This window comes from Cuculus canorus, chromosome 2 (genome assembly GCF_017976375.1).
Source record: "Cuculus canorus isolate bCucCan1 chromosome 2, bCucCan1.pri, whole genome shotgun sequence".
NCBI classification, from domain to species: Eukaryota; Metazoa; Chordata; class Aves; order Cuculiformes; family Cuculidae; genus Cuculus; species Cuculus canorus.
The window spans coordinates 68,176,025-68,190,464 of NC_071402.1; the positions used below are offsets into that span (position 1 = coordinate 68,176,025).

Here is a 14,440-nt window from a genome sequence, read left to right on the forward strand (position 1 = left end):
TATGCTGTCTGAAGTTTTATATGTGATTCTGTTGAAGCACTGATTGGAGGCTAAGCACTCAACTTTGATATTCAATTCGGGGGTTTTTTCCTATCTTTTTTATACCATCAGAGGCATAAGGATCAGTATAAGTGGAATTATTCAAGTGCTGGAGTTAACAAGGATCCATTTGTCTAGGTTTCAGGCCATATGCAAAAATGGGGGGAACTATATTGTGGACTCTGTTTATTTTTGTGAATGCTGCTAGTGTAGCAATTAGGTAAACTTAGTTACTGAACTAGAATTTCCAGTGCTGACAACACAGAGGATCTGCTTCATTTTTCACCTCTTGAAGACTTGTGATGTAGAAGCCTACAAGATCTTATCCAGACCAACAATTACACGACCCATTTTCTTAACGTAATATTATGGCAGTTAATCTGTTTCGTGTTCAGAATTTTGTATGTGTAGTGGATTGTTATGCAGAAAATGAGAAAGTAGATAATTTATTTTTATATTATGACTAAACAAGTGTTAGACATGGAGCTGCTTGGTGTGAGAAGTCAGGATGTAGCAAGTACAAATGCTGCATGTGACAGACTCAAGTTTGCAAGAAAGCTTAGGGCTTTTTGGGTTTTTTTTAATTTTTTTTGAAGTGACTTGCTGACTTTGGAATTTCATTTAGTGTAATATCATGAAAGGTAAATAGCATTTCAGAGAAGGGAGAAAGGGAGAAAGTCTCAAGGTGTGTGAAGCCAGATGTCCACATCTGGCAATGTAAAATTGCTGAATGTTAAAAAGGCCAGGCTCAGGCTAAGTGGTTTTAAGAGCAGAGATAGTATGAAGAAGAGAAGAAAAAAAATGCTTCCAAATGAGGATATAGGAAAAGCTGTTACACTTCTAGTTTAAGAACGGTGAATTCCCTTGCAATTTGCATTTCAAATTTCAGATTGAAATTATCCCTTTTTTTCCTAGCAGTTGAATTGAAGTAGAAAAAGATTATCCTGGGCATGAGTTGAAACAGTGTGGTAACAGGTCCTGTAGAAAATCCTGTGAGTTGCATGCTTTACGGTGAACTCTAGTATGCTAATCTTTATTCTAAAATTGAAAAATTCACAGGCGTTAGCACCAACAGTGAACTTTGTTCCCCACCATGAGTTTCTTCAACATTTTGAGCTGAAATCAAAGTCATTTTGTGTTAAACTGCCAGCCGTATACAGCTTGTCATTTATTTCTTGAATTTAAGAGCCCCTTGAACTCTAATTTGTGTGGCTTTGGGTTGATCCTGTGACTGAACTTTACTGTGAGTAGAAGTTGTTTCTTCCCCTTCCAGTCTTTGTAATTCTGAAAGTCTATAGATATAAACACATTGTTTCAGTTCAGTTTGCTTTTCTTCAGAAGTCCAAAGGCTGCAAAGTTGGCAAGAGGTGAGCAAGAGCAGGTGCAATCATCGCAATCCTGTTTTGTGTGTGACGCTGGCTGCAGATGTTGATTGTAGTGGGAATTTTCCCATACTGATAGCACTGTACATCTAGCCCAAATACACGCTCTTCTTTAAAGGGTGCGTACAGCTATAAAAAGATGCATGTTGTAATTTCCCTTTATGGATTGGCTGAGTCTGAGATGACCCCTGCTTTTGTTTGGAATTTGTTCTGTATCTTAAGCGTGGTGTGGGTTGGTTGGTTGGTTTAGAGTTCTCTTTATTCCTCTTTGGTTAGGCTCCCTCAGCGTGTTTGAAAACCATTATTTGGAAGAAGTTATTTAAATCTGGCATTGGTTCTGGGATAGCAGTCAGTCAGGCTTCTATCCTCCTCCCAGGTTGAGTGACCTGATCATTCTTAGTCATCTTCCTTCCTTTTGATGTGTGTGGAAAGCATCTAGCTTTCAGTTTTAACAAGTAAATTATTTTCCTTTGGCTTGCCATCTTTATGGTTGTTTTAACTTGTCGGACTTACTTGTTTTCCTTGAGAGAACATGCTTTTTTTTAAAAAAATGGGGTTTTATTCTAATTGCTACCTTTAATCAGTTGCTGAGTCATATGGGATTTTTTTTGTCCTTTCAGAATCTTTTTGGTGTCTTGTTGCTTCTCCCGATTCCTGTTTTTTTTCAGTTTCTTCTTTTAACTTATTATTAACCAGCTTCCCCTTTTCTGTGTAGTTGCCCTATGCTTTAGCTGATGGCCTGCAAGTTCCTGTATTTCCCTTGTGTGCTACACCTACCATTGCCTTAAAATCTGATGAAATTTGGTGTAATGTGCCTCCTTTCATCCACCCATTTTTCTTCTTCCAAGGGAAACCGATTTTGTATTGTATGATACCAATGATCTCTTATACTATAATACAATACATGTAATTCAAGTATTGACAAGACCTGCAATACCTGATCTCTAAGTCAAGTGGAACTTGAATTTAAATCCCCATAGTATGGAGGAGTCCTTCATCTGGGTTTTACATTACATTAATTACTATGTTCACTGTAAATCTGCGGGGTGAACCTCTTGTCTATTCCACTGAGGTGGTTAACAGATTTGCAAATGCTCCTAGGACATTTCTTGTAGGAGTAGAAGAGTAATGAAACAGATCAAGAAGTGAAAAACTGGAGGAAATGCATTTTAATTGCTTAGGATCCATCCCCATTAGGCAATCTAGCCTTCAGCAGTCTGTAAGATTTCAAGATGCCTTTTGTATGTGCCTGTACCTTTTTGGTTTAGTTGACCTTCTTCTTTTTGTTCCTTCCTGTTTGTTGTTTTTTCTTGCAAGGGAGAGGCTATTCATCTAAAATAGCTATATCCTTTATGTCCTTGTTTTTTCATTCTCTGCCTCAGAGAGAAGAAACCCTGATCAGTTGCTTAAATGTTATGTGCATATTTTACTAATGTATTAGAATTCCCGGAGTTTGGCAATTGGTGGGTAAAAGAGATCTGGTTTATTTACATTGGCATGTACATTCAGCAGCCTTGTAACAAGATTCTGGATAGGAGGCTGTGTGACAGAAATTAAGTGATAATTGCATGAGAGGTAACTGCAATTACATGTCATGCTGTCTATAATAAAGCATAGAATTAAATGCAGAGTTTTCGTCAGAGAAGTCATAATGATTGTGGCATGCCTCGGGGTTTTGTATCAATCTTGCCGTTACTGTACGTTAGTTTCCAGACAAAAAATGGTGATTAGTAGTGAGGTAGAAAACCCTGTAGATAAAAGTAGTGAAGATAAGTCAAGGAAAAAAATTGTATGAAAACTTCGTCAAGCTGCAAAAGGCTGCACAAAGGAGATAACATTTTGTAGTAATACAAGTAAAATGAAGCATAATAGAAAACATGTCATATGAGTAACTCGTGGAGCAGTGTTTGCTTTCTAAATTGCATCTTATGTTTGTACACTGAATTCTCAAAGGCATCTTCCAAATGGAATTGTCTTTCCTTCAACTTTGGCCCAGCAAATATAGTGCAACTGCAATATCGGGGTTTCCTTGAAGTATCTTTTGGTGCTGCTATTACTACAGAGCATCAAGTTAGAAGTAAAGCAAAAGTGAATATTTCATTGTTTTACATATGAAAGCTTGCAGTAGTTTTTCTTCTATGTTTCCTATGTCATACGCTTAAAAAATAAGTTGTCTTTACTTGGAGTTAAACTCCACTCGCTTTTATACTTTGTTCTAGCCATTCTTTGTGGAGAAATCATACCTGTCATGTAATTTTAACTTTTACATGAATTAAATAGTTGTTCTGCTCAGGTGATCATTGTTTTATTAATATGTTGGCATTATAGTAATATAAAGATTTAACATAATTATTAATTAATACTTTTGTTCTAGATCAATAATTTTGAAACTCTTGTTCTATTCTATAAGAATATTAAGGAATTTGAAAGTCTATGCGTTGCTTATTTTTTCTTCTATGTTCTTTTATATTTTCATATACTTGTTAAGATCAAATAGATGTTCTGCAATTGCTCAGGGTACCATATTTCATTCCTTTGTATGTGAACTTTCCTTTATGGGTTCTTCCATATAGTTTTTTCAGTATAGAGAGCATAATTGTTAGAGAATTTCTGGCTGGAAAAAAAAAGTGATGATTCTTACTGTGTTTCTTTGGTTTATTCAAGAGCATTGGGAGTTTCAGTGACAGATTATACATTTGAAGACTGTCAGCTAGCTTTGGCTGAAGGACAACTTCGTCTGCCTTCAGACACCTGTCTTCTGGAATTTGCAAAGCTTGTGAGAAGCCTTGGGTGAGCATACACAATATTTATATGTGAGGTGCATCTTTATTATATGTGTATGTTTTTGTACTTTTCCCTTTATAAAACAATATTGGTTTTATGAATGTGTGGAATGTTTTAATACTAAAATCAGGGAAGCACAAATATAAAATTAAACCAATACTATTCTCTACTTCCAAGCAGAACCCTATTTCCCGGTGAGTAGAGTAGGCTGTAAAATTTGTATTTTCCCAGTCTGACAAGTGAGCAGAGTGTCTGAAGTGTTCATTCCTAAACAAAACAAGAAGAGACCTCCTGATGAGGGTCACGCATACTGTGGGTTTCCTAATATTTGATACAGTTAAGAGTTAATTGCCCTTTCTTGTGACATCTATAAAGGGAGAGCAGTGCTGCCATAACAGTCTTGTGACTCAATTAACATTATAATAGTGAGGGCAGAGGGGTCACCCTTTTCCAAAAAGTGTAAAGAAGTGATTGATCTTTTGAGTAGGTTGCTCCTAATTGGGGGAAAGTGAAGCCAGTAGTTCAGTTTATGCAGCATCACTCCTTTCTGGTCAAGCTGTAGTTTAGTATGTGCAGTGCGAATTCTCTCTTTTCTCGTACTGTCAGATCCCTCTGGCTTCACCTTTCAAGAAAAGCTTTAGCAAACAGTGAAAAGATTTACATAAACCAAATAGTAGAACTTCTGCTGTTTTCCAGTTTTCCCTTGTTTCTCGTCTCATCCTGTTGAGCAACAACAAACTAAATTTATAGCCTCATCCTATGAACTGCTTTAATATACAAAGAACTCTTTCCACTTTTTGTCCCCTCACCTGAAAGTATAGAGCATAGTTTATTATTTCCATGCTGTACTGTATTTCCTTTCACTGACTTTCCCTTCATCTTCCAGCTTGTGTGTATAAAGGATAAAAAGAGAGAAAGATCTAATGGAGAATAAGGAATGTAGGACAGCATACATTATGCATCCAGATGACAAACATACATTCATTGTCAGGACCTCCACCTGAAAAGATTTCCAGTGGGATAGGAAAAACTTATGAGGGGAAACAAAGATTCTTGATTTGTTCCAAAGGTTCTGAATTTACAGTAGTAAGGAAAAAAGCAAACAAAACAAAAACAGCCCAAAAAACCACCCATGTCTCTTATTATGCAGTTGATAATCCCAGGATTCACTTTAATCCTCTTGTTAAATTGTCTGGCTTCTGTCTGCTCAATTTAAAGCCGTTCCTCCAAATTATGCTCTTCTGGGTTTTTGTTTTAGCCTCTAAAACAATATGCATTTGTGAGTGAGAGTCCCCTCAACCCAGAATTTCTTAGTATGGTTTGAGCAATTGTACATTGAAATATTATCCTGTCTTGATTTGAATATATGCCAGTAAGAAAACTATTTTGATAGTATTTTTCTGGCACAATTGAATGAAGTTCATAATATGATTTCATGTGTAATGCATCTTTGACAATGCAGTCATTTTACTGTTTATTCAAAGGTTTTTAGGCCTAGGAAGGCATTAAAGACTATCCATTCACATCCCTGAATAATGGGAACAGTACATTTTTATCCAATGGATTTTGCGTCCAGTCTTAATACTTGTTTCTAAGCACTAACATATGTTCAAGCTAACATCCAGTTTTAAATGCAAGATTTTTATAGAGAGGGAAATCCAGACTTCTTTTTTTGTTTAGATTTCTTGAAATCGAGTTATACTTCAGTTTGCTACACTGGAGAGCAATTTCTGTTTACATATCTATGACATTCATTAACATTTCCTGTAGAATTGCTTAGCCTGTGCTCAGCTGGATGTCATCCAATCCAGAAGCCAAGCAGCCACAGCAGCAAGTTCTCATGCTTCATCTAATGAAGAGCTTGGGCTCTGTTAACACAGCTGTACAGCTGCCAGATCACAGCTGGCTGAAACTCAGCTGCCTTGTACTGAACTTAGTGGTAAAATGCTGTGTCAATGAGATCAGTTGACCATAGTCTTATCTTCTCAAATTTTGCATTAGTCCACAAGCAATTATGCTTCTGTTGAGCCTGATAATCTGTCTGACCAATGAGCTGATTACTAAGCTATGTGTAGTCTTTATTGTAGCTTTCATAAACTGTAAATCCTTTGCTTAATTTGATTTATTCCATAATTAATTACCCCACTGTTTAAAACGATTCTCTGTTTGTACTTTGACTAGATCTGTTACCAGCTTGTTTGGATTTTGTGCCTTATTAAATACTACTTGGGTTATGTTCTCCTTCAGAAAGTGTTAGCACAGTATAATTAAGTCTCATGTCCGTCTTTTTATGAGATACGTTTCATGAGCTGCTTAAGGGTAGTTGCCTGCAAGAAGATCCTTAAGTTCTAATTTGAATTGATCTGTTCCTATTTTCTCAAGCTTATGTTCTTTCCATTTCCTGCATTCACTTTGCACATAAACTAGAGGGACTGTCTAGCCTTATTTCTTCTTATTATGGAACTGTGGCTTCTATGTTGTCAGTTGGTTCCTAGAGAATTCCTAGTTTTCAGTCAAGTTTCTAAATTTTTTTTGTTGCTCTGGTTATTCTCACTTTTAATTGCTTTATTTTCTGGAAGCTGGAGATCAAATGTAGCACGCATTCCAATCCAAAGTAGAAATTTTTTTATTTAGTGACTGTGTTCTACTTGCTGTTAGATGAGACTTATGGAGTTGTCTTGATGTAACTTGAAATTTTGTGCAAGTAATTCTAGTGGTACAGGCCTTCTGCATCTTTTTGGGGGGGAGGAAGTATTGATAGCTTCATCAAGCTTTGAGCCAGATTAAGGATCATCTATTATCTTATTCCTTGCTTGATGGTTTGTGGGGGTTTTGTGCTTTCTTCTCTCACTTGCTATGTGTCTACCCTTCAACTTACTAACATTCAGTACTCTGCTACTGCATTGTTTACTTGATTGCTTCCTGGTTGTTTATTTTTCCCAAATCCTTCATTTTTAAAACCCCAGATTTAATTTGGAACGTGTAGTAGGGTGAATGTACCTCACATCCTTCTGGCTTAGCAACTCTTTTCTACTTCTGTTTTTTTCTTATTCACTTGTGGTCTTTGGCAAATGCTCTTCAAAGTAAGATATTTTTCATCAATTCTTTCTTTTCTAATTTTTTTTTTTAGAGGCTAGTAGTGGTACAAGATGGTACATTTTCTCTTCCAGTATAGTAGTGGGCTTCCAGTTTGTGCATCCAAAAGCAATGAATATGGAAAGTACAGCAAGAACATTATATGGTAATATGATGAATGTGCTTTTTATTATTGCTGCGTGGCACCAGAACCTTCAGTTTTACAGGTTCTTGATCTGGAGTATGCGTTTACTGCATAGATTCTGAGATTCTCTGTAGTTTTCACTGAAGACACAATATCTTTGCTGATGATGTCCTTCTGTTAGAAGGTACGGTTTGTACTAGATCATCTTTTTCAGGTTAGCTTTCAGAAAAATTCCTTATTTTTGCCTTCTAGATCTCTTTGCTTTCTCAGTAGAATTACTCTTAGTTTGTAATTTTTAGCTCTAACAATGGGCAATTCATTTTGGAATTCTTTTTGGACCCTTAGCTATCTCCTTTGCCTTCCTGAGCCTGAGTATTACTGGTGTCTTGTATCCGCGTGATGTCTTGTGCCCATGTGATGGCATTAGCAAGCCTGTAAGGTTTACCTCCTTACATACTCCCTGGCTGTGGTGAAGTTCAATGTATTTAACCTTCTTGAGTTGAATCATTTCTACTGTCTCTTAAAAACCATAGTACTTTTGGTAAGAATGACCTGAATTAAACAGTGGTTCTATTTTGACCATTACTCTCCAATATTATCTCATCCATTTGGCCATGCGGATCCTACTAGGCAATGTCCCTATATGCTCATAAGATCTGTAACGGGGAAGGTAATTACCTTATAGTACTGGTACCTGTCTCTTCCTTCTTAGCAGCCTTTACCATCCAGTCTACAATGCGAATTTCTGCTATCTGTGTGCCTGAAATGGTGGTCCACACTGTAGGCGGAGCTTTGCATCCCCAAAGTTATAACTGCTTACAGCTCGCTAACAGTGCCATAACTTCAGAATGTTCAGGGATCACCTATAACAATAAAAAAGCCCTCTGGAGGGTGTTGTCCATCTGCATTCATGATAAAAGCGATACTGTCCATTACAGGAGGTGATCATGGATCAGGCTTTACACAGAGGTATTTAAAAGACAGGTAGATGAGATACTTAAGGATATGGTTTAGTAGCAGATGGGTATTGTTGGACTTGATCTCAGAGGTCTTTTCCAACCTGTTGATTCTGTGATAGCAAATATGAACCATGACAGTCCCTGCCTCATGGATCAAGGCAGGATGTGCCAGAGTATTCAGGTTGGTTTTGCAGCTGTTCAGAATCTTTCTCCAATATGACAAGAAGTTGCACAGATGTACATCAGCAGACATAAACCTGAATGTATTGTGCTTTTCTGACTTGGGGCATTTTGCAGAGCTTGCAGTTTACAATACCTAGCTATAAGATCCAGCTGTTCTTATGCAGCTTCCTGTTTTGTGAGGTACTAGAAGGTTTTGGTAGATTCCCGTCATACGAGAAGGGAGTTTGCTTTCAAATAGTAAAGTACAGCTAAAACTAGCTTTAAGTAGGTAAAACATCTATCACACTTGCTAAAATTAGGATGTTTTCAGCATGATTAACACTACCTTCAGGGATCTAGTTTTCTTTGTCAGGTTTGCTGTTCAGAGCTGTTAATCTTGCAAAATGCCTTTTCTATCTTCAGGGACTCAGGAATGACTTTTTATTCTCTTAATGCCCATTGGTCTAAAAAATGAAGCAAAAGGTAATAGTCTTATATATCATAAAGCCTAGATCCTGCATGGAAGTTTAGGCAAACGAGTATGATTTCACGAGCAAAGACATCCACTGATGGCTTTCCAGCTTTTTATAGCCTCCATTGGGATAAAAGTAACAGTTCTAAAGGAATTCAGACACTCAAACCATTTCGTGTTGGTCAGAAGCTGTTGTGGGATGTGGAACACTTGGCTTTCAAAGACTTCAGCATAGTAGCTTGTGGTCAACTGCACATCAATCCCTTTCTGATTCTGAAAGAGCTAGGGGGGAGTATGATGCAGTCGTACTCAAGCTGACACACTAAGTTTGCCTAACAGACCTGCAAACTCTTGAGATTGGCTCACAATTTCTTTCTATGTTTACAACACCCAAATTACAAGAAGTCTTTGAGATTTGTGGTAAGCCATGCTACTTTCTGTACAAGGTTTTGCCTTCAAACTTTTTAGCTTTTTGGACTTAAATGATGAAGAAAAGATCTCTCAAGTCTCAACTACTACTCGCCAAACATATTCACTCACTTCTAGGAGATGAATTTTGGGTCAATTCATTGCAAATCAAATCTATCTGATTAAAGACAGATGTTAGACTGTGTATTCTGTGTCAGTGGTGGCTTATCTTAAGGGAGGATTCATATGCCAGCTGTCCTCGTCCTAGAGTTAAAATCCAGTTCGGCTACTGCAGTGGGGATGTATTATCAGTGGTCTCTTCTTATGTGTAATCCTGCATGTGGAAGCCGAGTTCTGTGTGCATCTTGAATCCTCCATGGATTCCTTTGTCATTGTTCCTGCTACTTTTCTACTTGATCGTGGAAAATGAATGGTTTGCGGAGGAGTGTTTTGCGGTTCTTTTTATACTGTCTAGGACCAAAAGTTAAGATAGATTCTTTAATGCTGGGATGGAGAACATAGGAATGTTCAGTGAGGGCCGTGGATCTGTAGGAGAATGGCCCATGAAATACAGGCTTGGAGTTGTTTATTACATTTTTGGTAATGTTTAGGTAATGACAGACAGCATAGCAGTTGTGGTTTTACTTAAAAGCAGTGATTTTTTTTGCAAAGGTCATTTCAGCAAGGAATTTTGGTCTGCAGCTGATATATCAGAAAATCTTTCCTATCAGGAAGATTTTCTCTTACCTTTTTTTAGAAGCTCCTGAGAATGCTAATATTAAGTATTTTATTCATTGTTGTCACTGAGAGGAAGCTGCAGAGAAGTCCCAGCTGCAGTCTGGGAACAGTTCTGGTGTGAGTTTGAGTTCTGTAAGTAACTGCTTTTCCATGTCTGCAGCAGCAAACAGCAAAACTGACAACTGCATGAAAGTAGTGTAGAAAAATTTTATTGGCTTTTTGTCTTCATACTGGAAAACTTGAATGCTCACATCACGCTAAATCAGTTCAGAGTAAACCTGCTCATCAAGATTTGGGAGGGAATTGCCCACATACCTGCAGCACTATTTCTTATATCTGTACTTAGACTTACTTTTGCAAAGAAAACAGGAAGCTTGACTTGGAAAAAAAAAAACCAAACCAACCAACCGGAAAAAATCCAGCCATGCAGTAGATATCTGCATAAATATAAAGCTGTTAATCCATCAGTCAAAATCTAGTTTTGCAATTGGAAGGACTGAGGAAGTTTCTGTAGCTACATTAGCTGCTATAACTTTTTTGGGGTCATCCCATAATTATGTCCAGCTCTGGACTGAATGTGAAAAATGAGGTCTGACAAACAGGATTAATGGTATAATCGCTATTATGTAATCCCCGATTTCTTTTAGGCGAGATGCATCAGGTCTTTCCTGTTCAGTGACATTAGTAAATTTGGAATCGTAATTGGTTTATGTTACTGTCCTACAATACAGCCATATTCAGATGACCTAAATCCCACCTAGTTCTCCATGTCTTGTGTTTCTTATTAGCTAGTTTTAGACTGGTTTTTGCTCATGTTGAACTGCTTATATTTATGCCTTGTAATCAAGGTAGAATAAAAGGCCCAAGTTTATGATCCTAAGATCTTGCAATAATTTCTAATACAGTTCAAGACCTAATGGGAGCCTTAAAATGACAGAAATACTTTGTTTTACTGTAAAGTTGCTTGGTAATTCTGATTCTAGATTTTGTGATATTTTAGACTATTAACATCCATGTCTTAATCTAGTGTATTGAAATTTGTATTGTAAAACTGGGCTTATTTTTCAAAATATGCAAAAACCAATATGCTTTCTAGGCTGAAGCCAGAAACACTTGAAGATGATCTTGATAAATATGCTGCAAGTGCCATGGAAATGAAAAAAGAAAAGGTTGATCTTAAAGAGTTTTCAGCATACTTGGAATTCCCAGTTTCCCACACATTAGAAAGTATGTTTGCCCTTTTTGATGAGGTAAGAAACAACATCTTGTTTAAAAAATTTTACTGCTTTTGGTTAACGCTGCCTTAGTCTAATTCCATTCCAGTGGAATTCACTGAGGTCTGATTTGGGCCACTGCTATGTGCTTTTGAGTGTTTCATCACAGTATTTGCCTACAGCATTTTCCTTTCAGCAAGGCAAAAGCACCTGTCATCAACTGAATAAAGCATTCATTCAGGTAAAAGTTAACAGGAGTATCAGTTGAACAAAACTGATTTTTTTTTTTTTTCTAGAAGCAAAATAGAAGAGGAAGAAAGATGTGTTCAGGCTAAAACTCTGCTGCTGCTTGTCGCAACTGAATGCAGTGCCTGACTGATATTTCACTTACCTTGTAAATAAATGACTTGTTCTTTTTGGATGTCTGAAATGTGAAGGACCTAGGAACTCGACCAATGAGCCAGTTTTCATTTCTCTGGCAATCAGTCAGGATGGGGAAATGACTGCTACCTTTGTCTGGATGAGGTGCTGTTTGGACCAGAAGATGGATATGCCCGCAGTGTTCTCTCCTAGAGTAGCTGTCATGCATTCAGGGCTTAAATTAGGCTACTTTTTCCTCTGGTTCATTAATTTTAATTTCAGCATGGTAGTTCAGATGGTTTAACATAGTCTTAAATGTGCAAGTGAAGGTTGACAGTAACAGCGCAGTCTTCCAAGAATCTTCAGATTATGACTTCTGACTGTGACTATGAAAAGGCCCTGCAGAGCTTTGTCCTAGGTTCATGCCCTGAAGTAATTCCATAGTGATACTTTTTTTTTTTTTGCAGTGGTATATGTAATGATCTTTCTGAATATTCTACATCTTTAGCAACTGTTAGTTTTTTATGAAAGTTCTCGGACAAATTGCAGTATTTTCAGGTGAAGTTTTCCTTCACAGAGTGAAGATGGCATAATTGACCTTCGGGAATTTGTCATTGCTTTGTCAGTTGTCTGTAAGCCATCCAAAACTCTGGAAACAATTCAGTTGGCATTTCAGGTAAGCAGCGTTTTCTTCCTCTATGAAGTTAACTTTTCTTAGAAATGGCTAATACTGCTTTTAGACTTAAGGGCATGTGAAACAAGCTTCTAGTTTAATACTTGATTACACTTCTAAATAGCATTAATGGAAAACTGGACTAAGAAGTCATAAGTGGAATGAAGACAGTACAATTTTTAGTCATGTAAAATCATGGAAGTTTGCAGTTTGAAATTGTTGCGTGTAGAACTCTGGGTAGAATCCTTTTCAGCACACAGACTCAAACCTGAAGTCAATTTTATTGATATCTCTAAAGGCTAGTGAGTTCTGCTTACTACTTTTGTTTCAATCAAATCTAATTTTTAAAGCTAATAAAAAAATTTTAAAACTTTTCCTACACATTAATCGAGATTATTTTTTTTTTAACCTCTTATCTTCTTGGTAAGATTTTCTTCTCTTAGTGTTTCTGTGTTGGTCCTACAGTCTCTGCCCAGACTTTATGCTTCCTAGAAGTGCTCCTGATGATGTTCTAGCCTCAGCAGTTTGTCACATTGGCATAGGTGGATAATGTGGGCTTTTTGGGAAAGTGACAGCAGCAATGCTTACTCTTTGCCATTTCAGGGAAGGGTTGTCCAACTCCTTGATTTGTTACTTCTTGTTGATTTCTTTGCATGTTGAAATAGCAGTATTAGACTCTGCTACATTCTGCATCATCTGTTCCCTCTGCCTCAAATCATATGGTCTTAGTGTTACTGAAACTGAAAAGTGCTAGCTCTTGATAATGACCAACTGGTGAACTCATGGAATTGAGAACATTCAGTTTCATGATACTACGTGGCAGCTTTATTTTCTGAGTAGTTGTTTTCAGGTTCTTCAGCATACTTGTATTATTCCCATAAATGTTTTGCTAAAGAAAGGAGGCTCTCATGACTATTTACTGTTCTTATCTGTTGTTATTATCCTTTGGCCAGTATCAAACAAATTTGACAAGGAAGGAACAAAAGTATTTAGTTCCTACAAATATTGGTGGAAATCTGCCTCTAATAGCTGCTGTTACTTACTGCTACCTCTGAGGGAAAAACCAGAAAGCTTTCTGCCTTTATATAGATCAAATGGAATAAATAATGACATAGGGAAAGGGTCAGGTGCTGTTTGGTCAACTCTTCGTCTTCACGCTAAAATGAACAAGCTTAAAGTAAACTTGAAGGTGGCTTTTGGGCAGTATTTCAGTGAAATTTAGCTATGATGATGCATAATGTGCAATAAACTTAACTTTTTAGAGGAACTTTTTAGGTGCTATTTTTCAAAGCACCTAAATTTAAGTTAATAGGACTGTTTCTTAGAAAATTTCTGTTCTACACTATGCACTCTATCCTTCAACTCCTAATACGTACTTTTGAGTTCTCTGGTTAATTGCAAAATATAAAGTTAACTGTAGAGCTGCAAAGATGTTCCGTGCATGTATTAAGAAGGGGAGGCACTCTGCAAGGCAAAGCGGGTATGGCTCATTTTATCCTGCTAGTGACAACTTGATGGTTTAAAAAAAGTCTCAATCTGAGGAGGTTTTTCTCACAGTATCCTAGAAGAAAGAGAAGGAGAACCTTCCTCGCCAGTCCTTTCTTCCTCCCTGCCCTTGCTTGGTGTACAGTAAGATATTCACACAGCTTAAGTGCAACATATTGCAAAGCTGAACAAGTGTTTAAAGTTGAATTGTTCTGTATATGGCTGAAGACCTTGAAAAAATGACACTTGCTGAGACACCAAAGTTCTAGACGGTGGACAATTGAAAGAGAAGCAAGGGGGATTATGCTAATCAAGTCTAAGAGCAGTCCTCCACTGTGAGTGCTACACATCCTCCCTTTCAAATTGCTAAGGAAACAAAAAGGGTGTTGTCAATCTTGCCAATGTGATGTTTGTGAGCCTTCTGACTACTTGATCTGTGAAAGTATGGTAGGTTTTATTAAAGTGTCTTGTCCTTGCCCCTACTCTTTGTGAAAACAGTGTGCGAGTTAGTTGGTAGGGAGGAAAAAGCAAGATTCCCAATTTG

At 37.3% G+C, this 14,440-nt stretch overlaps 1 protein-coding gene across 3 annotated transcripts in view; it reads left to right on the plus strand.

Moving 5' to 3' along the window:
- Window positions 1–14,440, plus strand: part of LPCAT1 (lysophosphatidylcholine acyltransferase 1) — a 66,289-nt gene that overhangs the window by 37,922 nt on the left and 13,927 nt on the right. For 2 of the 3 annotated variants that reach the window (XM_054058650.1, XM_054058649.1), the window contains exons 10-12: window positions 4,086–4,211; window positions 11,261–11,414; window positions 12,316–12,414. In XM_054058650.1, the coding sequence (XP_053914625.1) occupies window positions 4,086–4,211; window positions 11,261–11,414; window positions 12,316–12,414 (379 nt within the window). The remainder of the gene's footprint in view (window positions 1–4,085; window positions 4,212–11,260; window positions 11,415–12,315; window positions 12,415–14,440) is intronic. The other variant, XM_054058651.1, reaches the window with a different exon arrangement.